This window comes from Dunckerocampus dactyliophorus, chromosome 6 (assembly GCF_027744805.1).
Source record: "Dunckerocampus dactyliophorus isolate RoL2022-P2 chromosome 6, RoL_Ddac_1.1, whole genome shotgun sequence".
NCBI classification, from domain to species: Eukaryota; Metazoa; Chordata; class Actinopteri; order Syngnathiformes; family Syngnathidae; genus Dunckerocampus; species Dunckerocampus dactyliophorus.
Genome location: NC_072824.1, coordinates 23,652,251 through 23,667,497, shown reverse-complemented (window position 1 = coordinate 23,667,497; position 15,247 = coordinate 23,652,251). Strand labels below are relative to the sequence as shown.

At 41.7% G+C, this 15,247-nt stretch overlaps 1 protein-coding gene across 1 annotated transcript in view; it reads left to right on the top strand.

The window, feature by feature from the left end:
• Positions 1 to 509: 509 nt before the first annotated feature.
• The window catches only part of adcy9 (adenylate cyclase 9), a 45,508-nt gene continuing 30,770 nt past the window's right edge, over positions 510 to 15,247 (top strand). Inside the window, exon 1 of the mRNA XM_054780200.1 lies at positions 510 to 4,189. Within this exon, the coding sequence (XP_054636175.1) occupies positions 2,326 to 4,189 (1,864 nt within the window). The 5' untranslated portion in view covers positions 510 to 2,325. The remainder of the gene's footprint in view (positions 4,190 to 15,247) is intronic.

Genomic DNA, 15,247 nt, shown 5'->3' with positions numbered 1-15,247 from the left:
ATAGACTCCAGCATACAGTGAGGACAAGCGGTATAGAAAGTGGATGGATGGATGTTAAAGTGTAGCAACATTATGTAGACAGCCTATGCCCATCCTTCCATTGTCAAAACCAGGGGTTCTTGATCAGCTGGGACTCACATTTTCCCATAGTTAAGTCACAACTCACTTTTACTGAAGTCAAACCCTATGAAAAAGCCCATGTCATCTTTTTAAACACAAATATATCCATCCATCCATTTCCTATGCCGCTTGTCCTCATCAGGCACAAATACATAATCACACTATTAAGGAAATGAGGAGGAACATAACTAAATACAGAAATACAGAACATGAATTAATGAAGTACAAATTGCACACACAACACAGAATTAGATATTTGACCTTTATGTGTGCAAGGAGTACGTAACATTTTTACTGATATTGTTTTTGGAGCGATGTTCCTACCGGAAGTGGTGTTTTGTGCTATGGCATGGCGCTTGACAGGCTGCTCTCTCCATCCAGCACCGCCACAACAGCTGGGGGAGGATTTCCGAGCCCGTCACAGCGAAGATGGTGGCAACTCCAGGCGTGTGGATGTTCCGTTCGCCCGGATAACACGGTATAACAGCCTCAAGACCCTCCTGGGCAGGGGCGAATGTATTGACTGGAGAAGCTAGCCTTTGAGAGCTTACAAAGGCGGACGGAAGAGCACACACACTAGCCTTAGCGGGCACTCTGTGTTAGTTGGACACATGCATGCCAGCAGAAACTAGAACCATCCAGAACCGGAGCAGTGATAAGAAGTCTGTTTTTGGACGCTTTTGGATCTTTTAACCAAGGATATAAGCTTTCCTCTTATTCGCTCAGGGGATTTTTTTCTTCGCCCAGGGGGAAATGCGAAGGGAGGAAACGGAGCTCCAAATAACCACAGTCCTCACTGGGTCTCCTCTCCAAATGCAGGAAATACGGCCTGGGAAAAAAAAAGTTTGGGAGTTTTTTTTGCAAACAAAATGGGTGATACGGCTGACGTGCACGACTTGAATTGAAAGTAGTTAATTTTTCACAAGCACGCACTGCTCGAGTGCAATGCCTGATAGCGGGGTAAAGTGTTCACATGTTAAATGCCGTGTTGTGTTGTTATTGCAAAGACTTTTGATCATCACTATTTATAGAGCAGCCTCGACCCAGGCTGTTCCTCGTATCTTGTATGTTTTGCCAACTGCGCGCAACAAGTTGCAGACACTCCCAGCAGAGGCAAAGCGACGCTAATTTGGGCCAGTGGCTGCTATTTTCTGCGCTTGTCTTTTCGGATTACACTCTCGGAATAGCATTTACCCCTCCCCAGTCCCCTTTGGAAGGCAGAGGGGGGGATAAACGCAAGAGATCCGGAGAGGGAGTTCAGGAAAGGACGGGGCTGAATCCGTGGGAATAGGCCTGCCAGGCCTCGTATATACTGGCTGGATTCTGGTCTTGGACTGGGCTCCGGAATAACACTGTCAGGAAGATTTGTAAGACCAAAGGTGGAAGGAGAGAATGCACGGAAATCCAAGTGTTCAGCGCGTTGCATGCGAAGGAATGCACAAAGTAAAGCCACCCAAGTGAACATTTTGAAGGTTGGATTTACATGTTTTCTATATATTTTTCTATGTAACTCATATTTTTGGATAGAGCCTCAACAATGGGGGTGTTATTAAGAATGAAGGTGTCATTTGTTGCATGCACTGTTTAAGTTGGTGCACACCAGCAACTGTTGATAACCACATCTGGACGTGCTCACACAATGCAGCCCTGGACCTGACAGCTGCTTGCTTGACACATGGTGGACAATAAGACTGTCTGTCTGGATTTTCTTGGCTGCCTGACTTTGTGATGTCAACAACGCACCGAGGAGTCAATTTCCAGTTGTGACGTGGGTGATCAGGTCTCTTGCATCACCAGCAAGTCACTTCCAAGAAGGATGTTCAATGCTGGAGGCAGACATTGAGGTGACTGTTGTTTTGCTGGAGAGAAACTCGGGCTCAAACCCAGATGCTCTTTGCAGAGTGATGCATGTAATGTGAGCGGTGACGCAAATCCAGAGTCTCATCATGAGCAGCTCACTAAACTGGAACGGTGTGTCTGGTGCGAGTGAGTGTTCCAGCTCCTGCGTGCGTAACAAAGACGTCTGCGTCTTGTGCAGTGTACTATCAGTGTGATTATTCCAGCAAACACCCCCATCCATCCACCTATCACCGTGGTACCACATGTGAACACGCGGCGCCCACGCACCACGTCTAATTGCCTGAGCACCATCAGAAGCTATTAATATTTAACTCCACTCCGTCACCCCTCCTCTCCAGCGTCAGTATGGCCACGCTGCAAGATCATCAGCAGCTTCTCATGCACGGCACACAAGTGAGCTGCAATTCCAGTGGGGATGGTTCTGTGACTGTGCAGATTACCAACAGCATGCGGCCTACCACCAGTGCCGGAGGAGGGGCCAGAGGCTGTGAGGATGGGAGTAAAGTGAACCTTAACCTCCACAAATACAGTATTTCCTCCAGCTGCAGCTCCGCAGACTCCAGACTTGTAATGACCTCCACAACGAGGGTCCACAGGAAGGCACCACCACTTTTTGAACGCTCCGCCGCACAGTGCTGGGACCCCAAGTTTGACTCCACCATCCTGGAGGAGGCGTGCCAGGAGAGGTGCTTTCCTCAGACTCAGCGGCGCTTTCGCTATGTCCTGTTCTACCTGGCAGTGGCAGCTGTGCTCTGGGCAGTGTACTTCAGTGTCAATAGTGACCGCTGCCAACCCATGACCTTCCTAGCCCCCACGGCCTCCTTTCTGGGCCTCTTAGTGCTCCTCTTCTTGTTCACCTTAACCCACTACTACACTCAGCTGTACAACCAAACCTCTTTGTTCCTGATTGCAGTCACCTTCGCCATAACCTTGGCACCCCAGATACAGACTGCAGGCTACACTGAGTTGGAGTGGGCTCACCATGCAAATGCATCGTACCACTTTCCAGACACACCCCCATCGCCTTGCATCTCCCCGGTGGCAACCTTTTCTCTGTGTATAGAGGTCCTCTTATTGCTATACAGTGTCCTCCATGTGCGCCTGTATGCCTCAGTGATGCTGGGCTTCTTATACTCTATATTATTTGAGGCATTAGGGTGGCTACCGTTGCTTCACAGAAGCGATATTTCCACTGAATTGGGGTCAGATTTGGGGAGTTCTAGCTCCAACTGGGAAACGGACACTCTCCACTGGCTAGGTCCAGCCAAAGCGCTGCTCCACTTGTGTGCCCACATCATTGGCATCCATTTGTTCATTATGTCAGAAGTGCGTTCCCGCAGCACTTTCCTCAAAGTAGGACAGGCCATCATGCATGGCAAGGACCTAGAGGTGGAGAAGGCCCTGAAAGAGCGTATGATCCACTCGGTCATGCCTAGACGTGTCGCAGACGAGTTAATGAAACAGGGTGATGACGAGGGCGGAGGGAGTGAGAACTGTAGCAAGCGTTATTCTTCTGGTGCATGTTCTGCCTCAGCTGTCTCAGTGGGCGGTGGAGGAGGTGTTTGTGGTGCTTCGCCACCTCAAAGTGCCGCGAGCCCCAAGAGCCACCTTCATAACAACCACAAACGCAAGAAGACCTCCATCCCACGGGGCCAGATAATATTTCGACCTTTCAACATGAAACGTATGGAACCTGTTAGCATCCTCTTCGCAGATATTGTGGGCTTCACAAAAATGTCTGCCAATAAGTCAGCACCAGCCTTGGTCGGTCTTCTAAATGATCTCTTTGGACGCTTTGACCGTCTCTGTGAGCTCACCTGTTGTGAGAAGATCAGCACACTGGGTGATTGTTATTACTGTGTAGCAGGCTGCCCTGAGCCCAGACCAGACCATGCTTACTGCTGTGTGGAGATGGGCCTCGGCATGATCCAGGCCATCGAACAGTTCTGCCAAGAGACATGTGAGACCGTCAGCATGCGTGTCGGTGTCCACACCGGCACCGTGCTGTGCGGTATTTTAGGAATGAAGCGCTTCAAGTTTGATGTGTGGTCAAATGATGTCAATCTGGCCAACTTGATGGAGCAGCTTGGCGTGGCAGGCAAGGTCCACCTCTCAGAAGCCACTGCTCAATTCCTGGATGACCGTTACCAGCGGGAGGATGGTCGAGTGGTGCAGAGAGCTGGCGAGAGTGTGGTGGAGAAGCTAAAGGGTGAGTAAATGTTTACCTCTTACTTACTTAGAAATGAGACTTTCAAAGGATGACGGTTTAAAGTCTACTTTAAACATGTGAACCTTAGCCCTTGACCATCGAGGCGAGCGTGGTGTCACGGCGTGCCTTTAACAACTCTCAAGTATGTTATCTGACTAGCTTGTCTTGTTTGAAACAGTCCATTTTGGAGATCAGCAGGAGATCATTGTGATGAGATTAAAAGATTAGAGCACCAGAAAGAGGGAACATTTGGCTTTATATTGATTGAATACTTTTGCATAAATAGGACAATACTGTATTTGAATGGCAAATGAGTTTTCCATTCAAAAGAGCATCAGACTCACAATAAAACAGATTTGTTTTTTAAGTACAAATACAGACTATGTAATATTTGGCATCTGCATGTAGCAGCTGTTATGCAAAACATAAAGCACATTGTTGACGTTGAACAAAACTACACAAAAATACATATGTTTTTCACCTTCAATGTTTTTTTGGTTGTTATTTTAGCCAATTGGGGTTTCATCACAGTTGCTTGCTTTCGTGGCAGGATGTATAGAAATGTTACAACTTGGCGTTACGTAGCGTGGTGTTGAGTGTTAACAGGTTGCAGTTCTCTGCTGAGTCTTAAATGTTTACGTTTTTACTGCTCCATGTCCCTGTTTTTCGAATGAAATCCGATCTAAGAAGCTTGCTGTAGATGGGTTCATTGGGCTTTTTCATACAATGTTTTTGTCAGAACTCAATATTAAAGCTCTGCGGTATGACACTGGCTGAAAATTAAAACATTTTTAAAACACAAAATATAAGACCACCATACACTCAATATAAGAACACTACCAATGCTAGCATATGTTACCAATAGTGGTCTAAGAGAACAGATTTAACAAATAAATGTATATAGCTGGCATAATTAGAAGTTAAACTGTGTAAAAATGCCGCTTGGTACAAATACAAGTAAGACGACTGGCGTTCAGGCTGTCAATCAATGTCTTGTGCAACTCCACGTCTGTTGCGTGTGCACATCACAAAAAAGAGATTCAAGTACGAAAGGACACGCATGCTATGGTGGTTGCTATATTCCTGTTGAACAGGTGAGTGAAATCATATAACTTTCCAAACACTGCTTTTGGAACATTATGTTATTCTTTTGTTGCTGTGTGTGTGTATTAGTGGGGCGTTGCATACTTGGTCAGAATAGGAAGAATAGGAATAATGGTTGCAGCTTGTTCAAACTTCATTTAAACCTCTGCAAACAGGAACTTTAAAGTGATTTCAGTGTTTCATACATTTCTGAATTGCATTCGTGGTGTTAATTTGCTGTGGGTGGGGGTGTGACTTGACGTCATCCTCTAATTGGCATAAGTAGCTGTTAACATGCGCATGTAACTGTATAAAAAGGCTGCATACGGGCGCCCCTCGCCACATCGCGGCTTGAGTTTTGTGGCTTCACTTTATCTTGATTTTTCAAAAAATGTATTAATTAATAAATCTTGTTGTTTTGTGGTTGAATACAGCCATTATAAGTTAAAAATATGCATATTTAAGCAAATTGTAAATTAAGTATTTTTCTTCGTATTTTTCTAAGTATTTTTCAACTAAAATACAAATATAAGCCATTAACAAGATTCATTCTAATTGTGAATGTAGTATTCTACATTGGTCATCAGGTGTCAGTAATGGTTCATTGAGACAAGCACCAGACTTGATCATTGGAACAATTATTGCAACAACTCTTGCAGGTTTAAATGACCTCACAACAGGCAAACATAATAACATAACAGTAATTATTCCTTGATATAGCGAAATAAAGTCTTTTATCATTCATTGAGAATGATCATTTAATTAGGACAGAAAGGTCAGATTGTACTTGGACAAAAGTCTTGTTGCATACCAAAATAATTTTGGTAGAAATTATGTACATATACACAAACATGCTACAAAAACATCAAAGCAAAAAATCAGGGTGCCTTGGTAAGAAGAATTAATATTGTGTATGACTCCTATGAGCTCAGAGGACTTCATGCATACATCTCGGCAATGACTCCAATAACTAATTGATAAAATCTGGAATGGCAAAGAAAGCATGACTCCCAGACTTTGTCAAGATTCTTTGGTTTCATCTTCCTTCATTAACCCCAAACATGCTCAATAATGTTCATGTCTGGTGACTGGCTCGGCCAATCCTGGAGCATCTTGACCTTCTTCACTATCAGGAACTTTCATGTGGAGGCCGAAGTATGAAAAGGAGCGCCATCCTGCTGAAGAATTTACCCTTTTTCGTAATTTGGATGGTAATGGGCAGCAAGAATTTAAGCACAACTCAACAATCGTGTTGCATTTGCCAAAGCCCACAGCTTGCAAAAAGGATAGATAGTGGAAAAATGGCAGAAGGTTTATTTTTTTCTGATGACTCATTCATTAAACTGCATCCCAATCACCACAAATACTGCCAAAGATCTGTTGGAACCTGCAGGAACCTAAGATTCACCCAGAAAACAGTCAAGTTTGGTGGAGGAATATTATGGCTTGAGGTTAGGGTTACATCCAGTATGGGAGTGAGCAAGAGCTCTGCAGAGTGGATGTTAACATCAACAGCCTGAGTATCAAACTAAATACACGGTGCCCAATACCTTCCAAATCACAAGAGAGGGCAAATTCTTCAGCAGGATGGTGCTCCTTCTCATACCTCAGCCTCCACATCAAAGTTTACGATAGTGAAGAAGGTGAAGATGCTCCAGAATTGGCCAACCCAGTCACCAGACATGAACATTACTGAGCATGTTTGGGGTTAGATGAGGGAGGAGGCTTGGAAGATGAAGCTCAAAGAATCTTGATGAAGTCTGAGAGTCTTGCAAGACCGCTTGATGATTTTATCAATTAGTTATTTGAGTCATTGCAGGGTTTCCCCTAGGATTGTTTGAAGCTGTGGTGGTGGGCTGCATGCAAGGCGTACTGGAGCCGCTGTGTCGTTCCGCTGCTGTGTCGCTGTCGCAGTTTTTTAAATATTTAAATTTACTGTCGGTAATAATGTCATCATTAGGGTTGTTTTCACAGGCTTGAACAACAAATTCATTAATTAACTTTAAATGCCTTTCTCTTTTCTTCCTCTCCTGTCAAGTGCCAACAGGGCAAACAGGTGATTCCGGTGCATGTTTTTCAAAATAAAGTGTAGGGAAATGTTTTTATGATTTTGATAGATATTTTATTTCAAATTAATTTTGGTCAATATGTAAATAATAGGCTATACATGTATCTATATAGCACAGGGATGCTCACACCTTTTCAGCCTGTGGGCTGCTTTGTCCCAAAGATCTACCTCCTACTGTAAACATAGAAAGAAAAAAAAATATTTATATTTTGAATAAATATGAGTATTTATGTCCATTGTACATTTAAACAACCTGTTTGCTACACAACATTACAGATACTGTATATGAGAAATTAAAAGGATTATGCAAAAGACAATGCGGCCGTAGTCAAGGCAACATATTAAAACATTTGTAGAGTTCATGACGCAAAGCGCAGCCATGAAACAATTGACTTTTTTTTCTACATAAGTAGCCGCTACAAATGAACGGATAACTTTTGTATCATCTGTAATCGGAATAATAAAGATGAAAGTTGCATTATCCGTGTGGCTGCCGACATCGGTTTTCCACTTTTTTTATGCTGCCGGCACCAGAGCGAATCAGGAGGAGGCTTAATGTCAGCTGATTGATGTCACATGACACCTACGATGTAGGTGACATGCGACCAACATGAACTTTGCAATCGCCGTAATGGGCACCCCTGATATAGCATATATGTCCATTCATGCACTGTATTACTTAACATTGTTTTCACGTAAAAAAGCAAACAAACAAAAACCTAATTTCCAAGGTGTGCCGGCTTTTATTGAGCAGTGGTGCCCCGACACAATCCATTACATGTAGCAGGAAACCCTGCATTGCTGCATAATCTAAAGGAGCTTAGGTGAACGCTAGCTTTGAACACAATACTTTATTTAAAACGGGTCAGGCTTTTACGTCAACTGTTACGACAGTGAATTTTAAGGCAAGAAATTAGGCTCATAATAAGGCCTGCACTTGCACGCACTTACAACGTGAGAGTGAGTAAGGACACCATACGTGAGCAGCACATGTAAGTATGATGACGTGGCAATCGCACAGAGATCGTACATTGCAAGTAGGCTGTAATCATGTACAACTAATTTACCATGTGCGCAACGGACGATGCATGCAACCGCTCACAGCCAGGTGTGGCGTGTGGGCCATGTACTTCCACCTTGCACAATCGTGCGAGTGACGTGCTCCCTCCCTGCTCTTGCCATTCTCTGAAAACGTACTGGCCGAGGCCTCCGCAAAAAACGTACGGACTAAAAACACGCACGGTGGGTTGTGACCGAGGCCTAAGTGTTGACTGTCGGGACGAAGGCTCTGCTGCACCGCCACACTGGAGCTGTGGCATTCGGCTTAGAAACCATGGCTTTTGTGCCTTCATTCATTTCTGGAACTTTTTTCTGTCATTTTAACACTACTTACTGTCTTTGGTTCATGCACCATTCATATTTGAGCTCAAATGAACAGCACTGCGCCAGAGTTCAGTTGCAAGCGAAGTGGTCTTTGTCTTGTTTAGTCTGCACAGGGTTGAGATGATGGCTTTCACATTTGACCAAAATGAACTGCACTAACAGCAAATGCACCAGTGTTTGTTTTGACCGAAACAAATGTGTGACGTATCCCTTGTGATTGTTCCTTTTTGAATAATTGCTTGACTACTTGTGCTGCATTTTGCATTTGTTTGCGTGCTTGTGTAAACAGGTGCGTACCCGCATGTCTTGTCCTTTTGTGTCTGTTTGCCTACACAGGCCCATTCTTCTGTTCAGTCTGTTGCAGTGGGAAGTCCATGCCCTCCGGCTGGTTAGTCTGTGCTAAATCAAACGTGTCACCTAAATATGCAGTTGCAAATAGATCAACTGTAACAAGGCCAGTCCCTGTGGGATTTGCTTATTCACTTCTTTAACAGACTTAATCATTTGTTTTCTGAGGACAAAATGTTTCTCATGGTAAATAATAATCCAAAAATAACATGCCTCCCAAATCATTTCCATTAAATGCTCGTGTAAATTTGTAACATAGGGGTATATTTTACGACAAGTATACATTTAGGACACAGACTTTCAACACACTTTCCACTTTGGAGGGTTTCCCGTGTAGTTTTAGTAAAGCATGGTAGCAACTAGGCTTGGGCCGGTTACCGGTTTCAAGGTATACCACGGTATGAGAGTCACGGTTTCAAAACCGTGTCTGTCATACCGTCTGCGGTAAGAGAGAAAGTGGAGGTCCAGCGCGGCCACGATGTGGAAGTACTTTGTCATGTCTTGTGTTATTGGGCTTCGACGTATTGAAACCGTGGGCATGAGCTGTGTTGCCAAACATTAGCTGCCTGGTGAGCATCACGTGGCTCAGGTGAGTCGACACGTATGCCCTCGTAGAGTTTTGCATCCTGTAGCGTTTGGATTTAATGTGGATTTCACCTGGCTTCGCATGCATTTTCGGCATGTTCATGTGAATATCACAACTTAATAAGTCACAAATGGCATGTTTAATTGCTTGTAGTATTAACGCGTATTGACACCACACATTGCGGCGTAAAAAGTATAGTAAATGACAAAAACGTGAAAGATTTTTCCTCTCCTTACCAATAAAGATATTTCAAAATAACACATTTTAGAGCTGTCATTGTAATACCGTGAAACTGTGATATTTTTGCCCAAGGTTATCATACCGTCAGAATCTCATACTGACTGACCCATGCCTAGTAGCAACCATCCAGTTGGAGTAGCAGGGTTGTAATACTGTAAAGCATCTCACACTAAAAGAATTTCATTAAGCCGCTTCAGGTTTCAGGTCTTGGCAATAAGCACTGTGGTGCACTCTTAAATAGAATGGAGCCATTGTTGGTATTATTAGTAGTGAAAAAGGCCTTTTCCATTCATACAAAGCTGAAACCACTTGTTGATTAGATGACTGGCAGCAGACACAAAATGGCCTCATTGTTTTCATTCATTTTAAAGAAGTGCTAAATTAGAGAAAGACATCAGTGAGCTAGTAAACAAATCCTTTTGAGGAAAAATAAGCGCACCATTTTGTGTCCAGAAGGTATTGTCATTTGAGACAATTACAAAGGAAACGAAAATTGATATACAGCGTTTTCAAGGGTGGTCACCGGGGTAGCTTTTGTGAAAGACAAAAGTGGCACAGCTAATGCTAGCAGTCGCTTCCTTCTGTCAAAATGTTTGTCCATCTTTTGTAATTCAGCGATGTAAGAAACACAACCGCTTACTGTCATGCCCTGTCTATTGTAACTGACCTCTTATAACACTAAAGTTCCCGCCCTTCATGGACTGCTCATTTTCTCTCCCCCACAGTTGCATAATATACTGTCTTAATGTATCCGCTTCACACATTTAACAAGAGGTTTGTCATTCCTACAACTCAGGAATGTGTTGAGTCAAATGTGTGAGTGTATGAGTGTGTGTTCATTGCTGATAAGCGTGCCCAACCCTGTCCCGGCCTGATTACATCCAGAATTTTATTTTACATGCAGCTATCCGGTAGGTTAGCAAATGGGCAATATGTATTTTTCTTATTGTAATTCCCAAGCTCTACATTCCGCCCTCGCCACATTGTGGTTCGAATTTCGCAGCTTCACACTATCACTGTCTTTCAAAAATAAATCAGTCTGTTTTTTGGTTAAATAGTGCCTATTATTAGTTAAAGATTATGCATAATTAAGCAAATTGTACATTTTGTTTGCCTAAATTAAGTATTTTCAAGCATAAAAATGACTAAATTAACTAAAATACAAATACATAGGACTGTTGTTTAGCAAATCCACACCATAATTTTGCCTCAGTTTGCGTGCATTGCGTGTAGAATATGGCGCGCGTCTTGTCATGTTGTTAATGTACTCTGTGAGTCCATTAGTACTCTTAATATATGTTTTTAATCAGATAACGTTCTTCCCTGTTAGCTAGCGAACAAAATGGCAACCGGAACTGAAAGTCATGTTGCTCGTCTAAATGTCATCAGCGGTTGATTCTCAAAAACGTTAACACAAAACACGTTTTTATAGTTTTACAATTACAGTTTTATATGCATAAAACAATTCCAAATGCATATAAATTTCAAATGAAAAGGCTAAATGAACATTTAAGGTCACTTGTACCTTCAATGAAGACTACTGTCTCAAAGACATGATGTGGCAGCGAGACCCCACACAGACACCATCTTCCTGTTTTGTAATTGTTATTTCTTAAATTCAATAGTGTTTCTCACCTTCTTTATCAAAATGCTGGCTCTTGCAACTTTCTTTGGCTCCGTTTTTGGTTGCAGTATTGAGGTGAGAAACACCAAAAGTTAGACTAATTTAAGAAACAACTCATGTCAAAGCAGGAAGGTGGTGGGGGTTGATCTCGCTGCCACATCGTGTCTTTGGGGACAGTTGTCAAGAATCTTGTCATCGGTGAAGGTAACCTTAAATGTTAATTTATCCTTTTCATTCATCATTCATAGATATTTATATGCATTTCAAATGTACTGCGTGTCAAAATATAATTGTAAGTCTATAAAAACGTGTTTTTGGCTATTTGGAACGGATTAACTGGATTTACATTATTTCTTATGGGAAAAATTAGGATTCAATATTAATAAATTTAATATTTTTGTAGTTAAAGCATAGAAAACCTGTTTTACCAATGTTTACCAATGTTTTTCCTTGTGAGAGCTACTTTTACAAAATGAAAATGGCCAAGAGCTACTCATTTTTGTAACATTTATTTTCAGAGCTTATTTAAAACCCAAACAAAGCGAATATGCTTGTTTTACCAGAACATTAACAAATTGCTGGTGTCCACAACTCACATTTTGTATTTCAGAATGCATTTCTTTCTACTGTTCTTTCATTATTAACTGAAAACCTGAACGAAAAGCAGGCTTGCGGGCACCTCATGTGGTCGTGGGGGGCTACCTGGTGCCCGCGGGCACCACGTTGGTGACCCCTGTACTAAATACTACACTTCTTAAAGGTGCACACAAGTCACAGATGCTGTATTAAATTGTATTTTGCACACTTTGGAACCTAGATACAACGTCCCATCGCAACGTTATTTCACTGACACTGCAATTGTGATTAAGGGCAGCCTATTTTTTTTTGGTATTCATGATATACTAACGTCTGCAAGCATTATTCTTGTATTAGCGCCACGGGTACACTGCTCAAAAAAAAAGGGGAACACTCAATTCACACTCTGTCAAAAGTGCTGCGCCATTATTCAAACTGTCCACTTAGGGAGCAACACAGATTGACAATCATTTTCACAATCTGTTGAGCAAATGGAATAGACAACAGGTGGTGTGTTTTTCCACAATTTTGAGTGACTCCAAACCCAGACCTCCATGGGTTAATAAATTTGATTTCCTTTGATAATTTTTGTGTGATTTTGTTGCCAGCACATTCAACTATGTAAAAAGTATTGAATAAGAATATTTCATTAATTCAAATCTAGGATGAGTTATTTTAGTGTTCCCTTAATTTTTTTGAGCAGTATGTATTTTGTATGAAAGCTGTTTTTGACTTTGCTACACAGCAAAAATATTATTGTGTTAGAGATTCTATGCTCAGGATTTTACTTTGAATTCAGAAGTCTATTATTTATTTGTGAATAATGGCAGACTTTTTTTATGTTGGTTACTCAGAATATGCTGAAGTTTCTTAATTTTATATATGCTGCTACTGGTGCACTTTACATTTCTTGTTGGTTCTGTGCAATGGGAAATATGCTGGTAGATGTAACCTTCCAATTATTAAAAGATAATGGAAAAAGTAAATTAATCTGTTTCATGTTTATTTTAATTGTTGGTCATTACAAATATGCTTTGTTTTAGTAGTACACAGTGAGTAAAAAGAAATTATACATACAAAATAATTATGCATGAAAAAATGGACGAACTATTGGTCACAATATAAAGATGCATCGATAATCGTTTTGTCATCACATCACAGGCCTCTGAATTGTAATCGCATCGAATCATGAGTTGGCCAGAGATTCCCACCTCTAGCCCAAAGTCAGCTGGGATTATGTAATAGGCCAACACTTAAATCAGGTGGGATACCTGAGTGAAGTTGTCCACCCCACCCTTCTCAAAACTCTAGTCAAATAGTCTCATTTGTTAGTGCTGCGTTTGTGCTGTTTTGTGCATTTAAAAATGAACATTTGTGCTGTTTTCGTTTTTGAGTTATTACAGTTTCTTTTATAGGTCAACCAAAGTTCACCCAGCCATGCTCCAAATGAAATCGAAATAGTCTCATTTTTTAGTGCTATGTTAGTGCTGTTTTGTGTAGTTAACTGCACTAAGCAGCACTAACAAATGAGAGACTATTTGACAAGAGTTTTGAGTGGGTTGGGGGGCCAGCTGGGATAGGCTCCAGCATACCCGCGACCATAATGAGGAGAAGCGGCATAGAAAATGGATGGCTGGATGGAAATGTAGTATTCTACACTGATCACTAGGTGTCACTAGTAAGACATGCATCACACCTGATCACCGGAACAGCAGGCTTTTTTATTGCAGGTTTGAATTATCTTGCAGCAGGCACAATAATAACACAATAATGCTCATAATCAGAATAATAACACAGGCTACTGTTGTGACCGTAATACAGCTAAAACGCTCCTCTGACCCCCGATGTATATTTAGAGAGTAGGGTTGCACGTTAAAAGTGAAAGTCAGGAAGTGTTCCTTGTGTGCTTTGCATAACAAACACAAATGTACACAGAAGAAGCAAAAAGAAAATACATTTAAGAATGCACGTTAAAAACCTTAAAATACAATATGTATGATGTATGTATGTATGATTGTTCAGTAATTGTTCAGTAATTCAAAACATGACATTCATTGAAATTGAGCAAATGTTGAGCAAGTGTCTGTTTAAACTACTGTAAACATCAGCTTTACAGATGCCACGTATGTCTGCTATGGAGTGTGTTGGGATAATGACGTCTACTGCAACACATGGTAGTATCAGATCTAGCAAAGGTCATTTCACACACCTTGTCGTCATCGTTTTTCCTTTAGGGATCCAAGTGTACGACGCACCCAGCAGTTATTTGGGGCATGGCATCTAACGGAGTGGAGGAAGTGTGTTTTTAACACAAATTTAGGCCTCCCTGTTTGCCTCTCTCGTGTCGGTAATCTCTTAAAAATTTATGCAATGCAGTTCTGTACTAATGCGAGTGTACATGGTATATTCTAAAAGCACATTATACTTGAGTGGTGCCTTGTTAAATTATTGTTTTTAAATAATGAATATTGACTGCAACCACAATTCTGTTTAAAAAATGATGAGCTTCCTTTCCACTGCTTTCTACAGTGGTGGCCCGAGTCAGAGTGATAAATACAGTACAAAGTGGTTTTATCACTTGTATCAGAAAAAGACACTTTTCTATGCACTGGGTGTACAATACATTGTTTTTCTAGACTTCAATCTGAACCTAATGAGACAGATGCTGTGTGTCATTGATAGCCTTCTTTTGATGTACACACAGCTAGTGATGAACGATTTGGGAAATAAAAGTACCTTATTTTTCGGTGTATAAGCCGCTACTTTTTTCTCACGCTTTGACCCTTTCAGCTTGTACAGCGATGTGGCTAATTTATGGTTAAAACTACACTCCCCATGATGCTTAAGAGTGCAGCTTTAGAAAATGCTTGGATGCTCGCCAACCGTCACTATTGTAACAGTTTGATTTATAGTAGGTTGATTGGTCATTCCTAGAGTGTGGGGCACATGGATGATGTCATATAAAAGCGACTGTTGTGATAAGCTATGCTGTGCTCACATGTTGTGTTGAATACGCGGATACACGGAGCCAGCATGTCCGTTCCAAAAGAGTACAAGAGCGTGAGTTTTTGTCTTGTCAAAGAGTGACTATATATGTCCTACACCTCGGATGCTACACTATCATTAACGGGTTTCGAAAGGCTAGAGTAC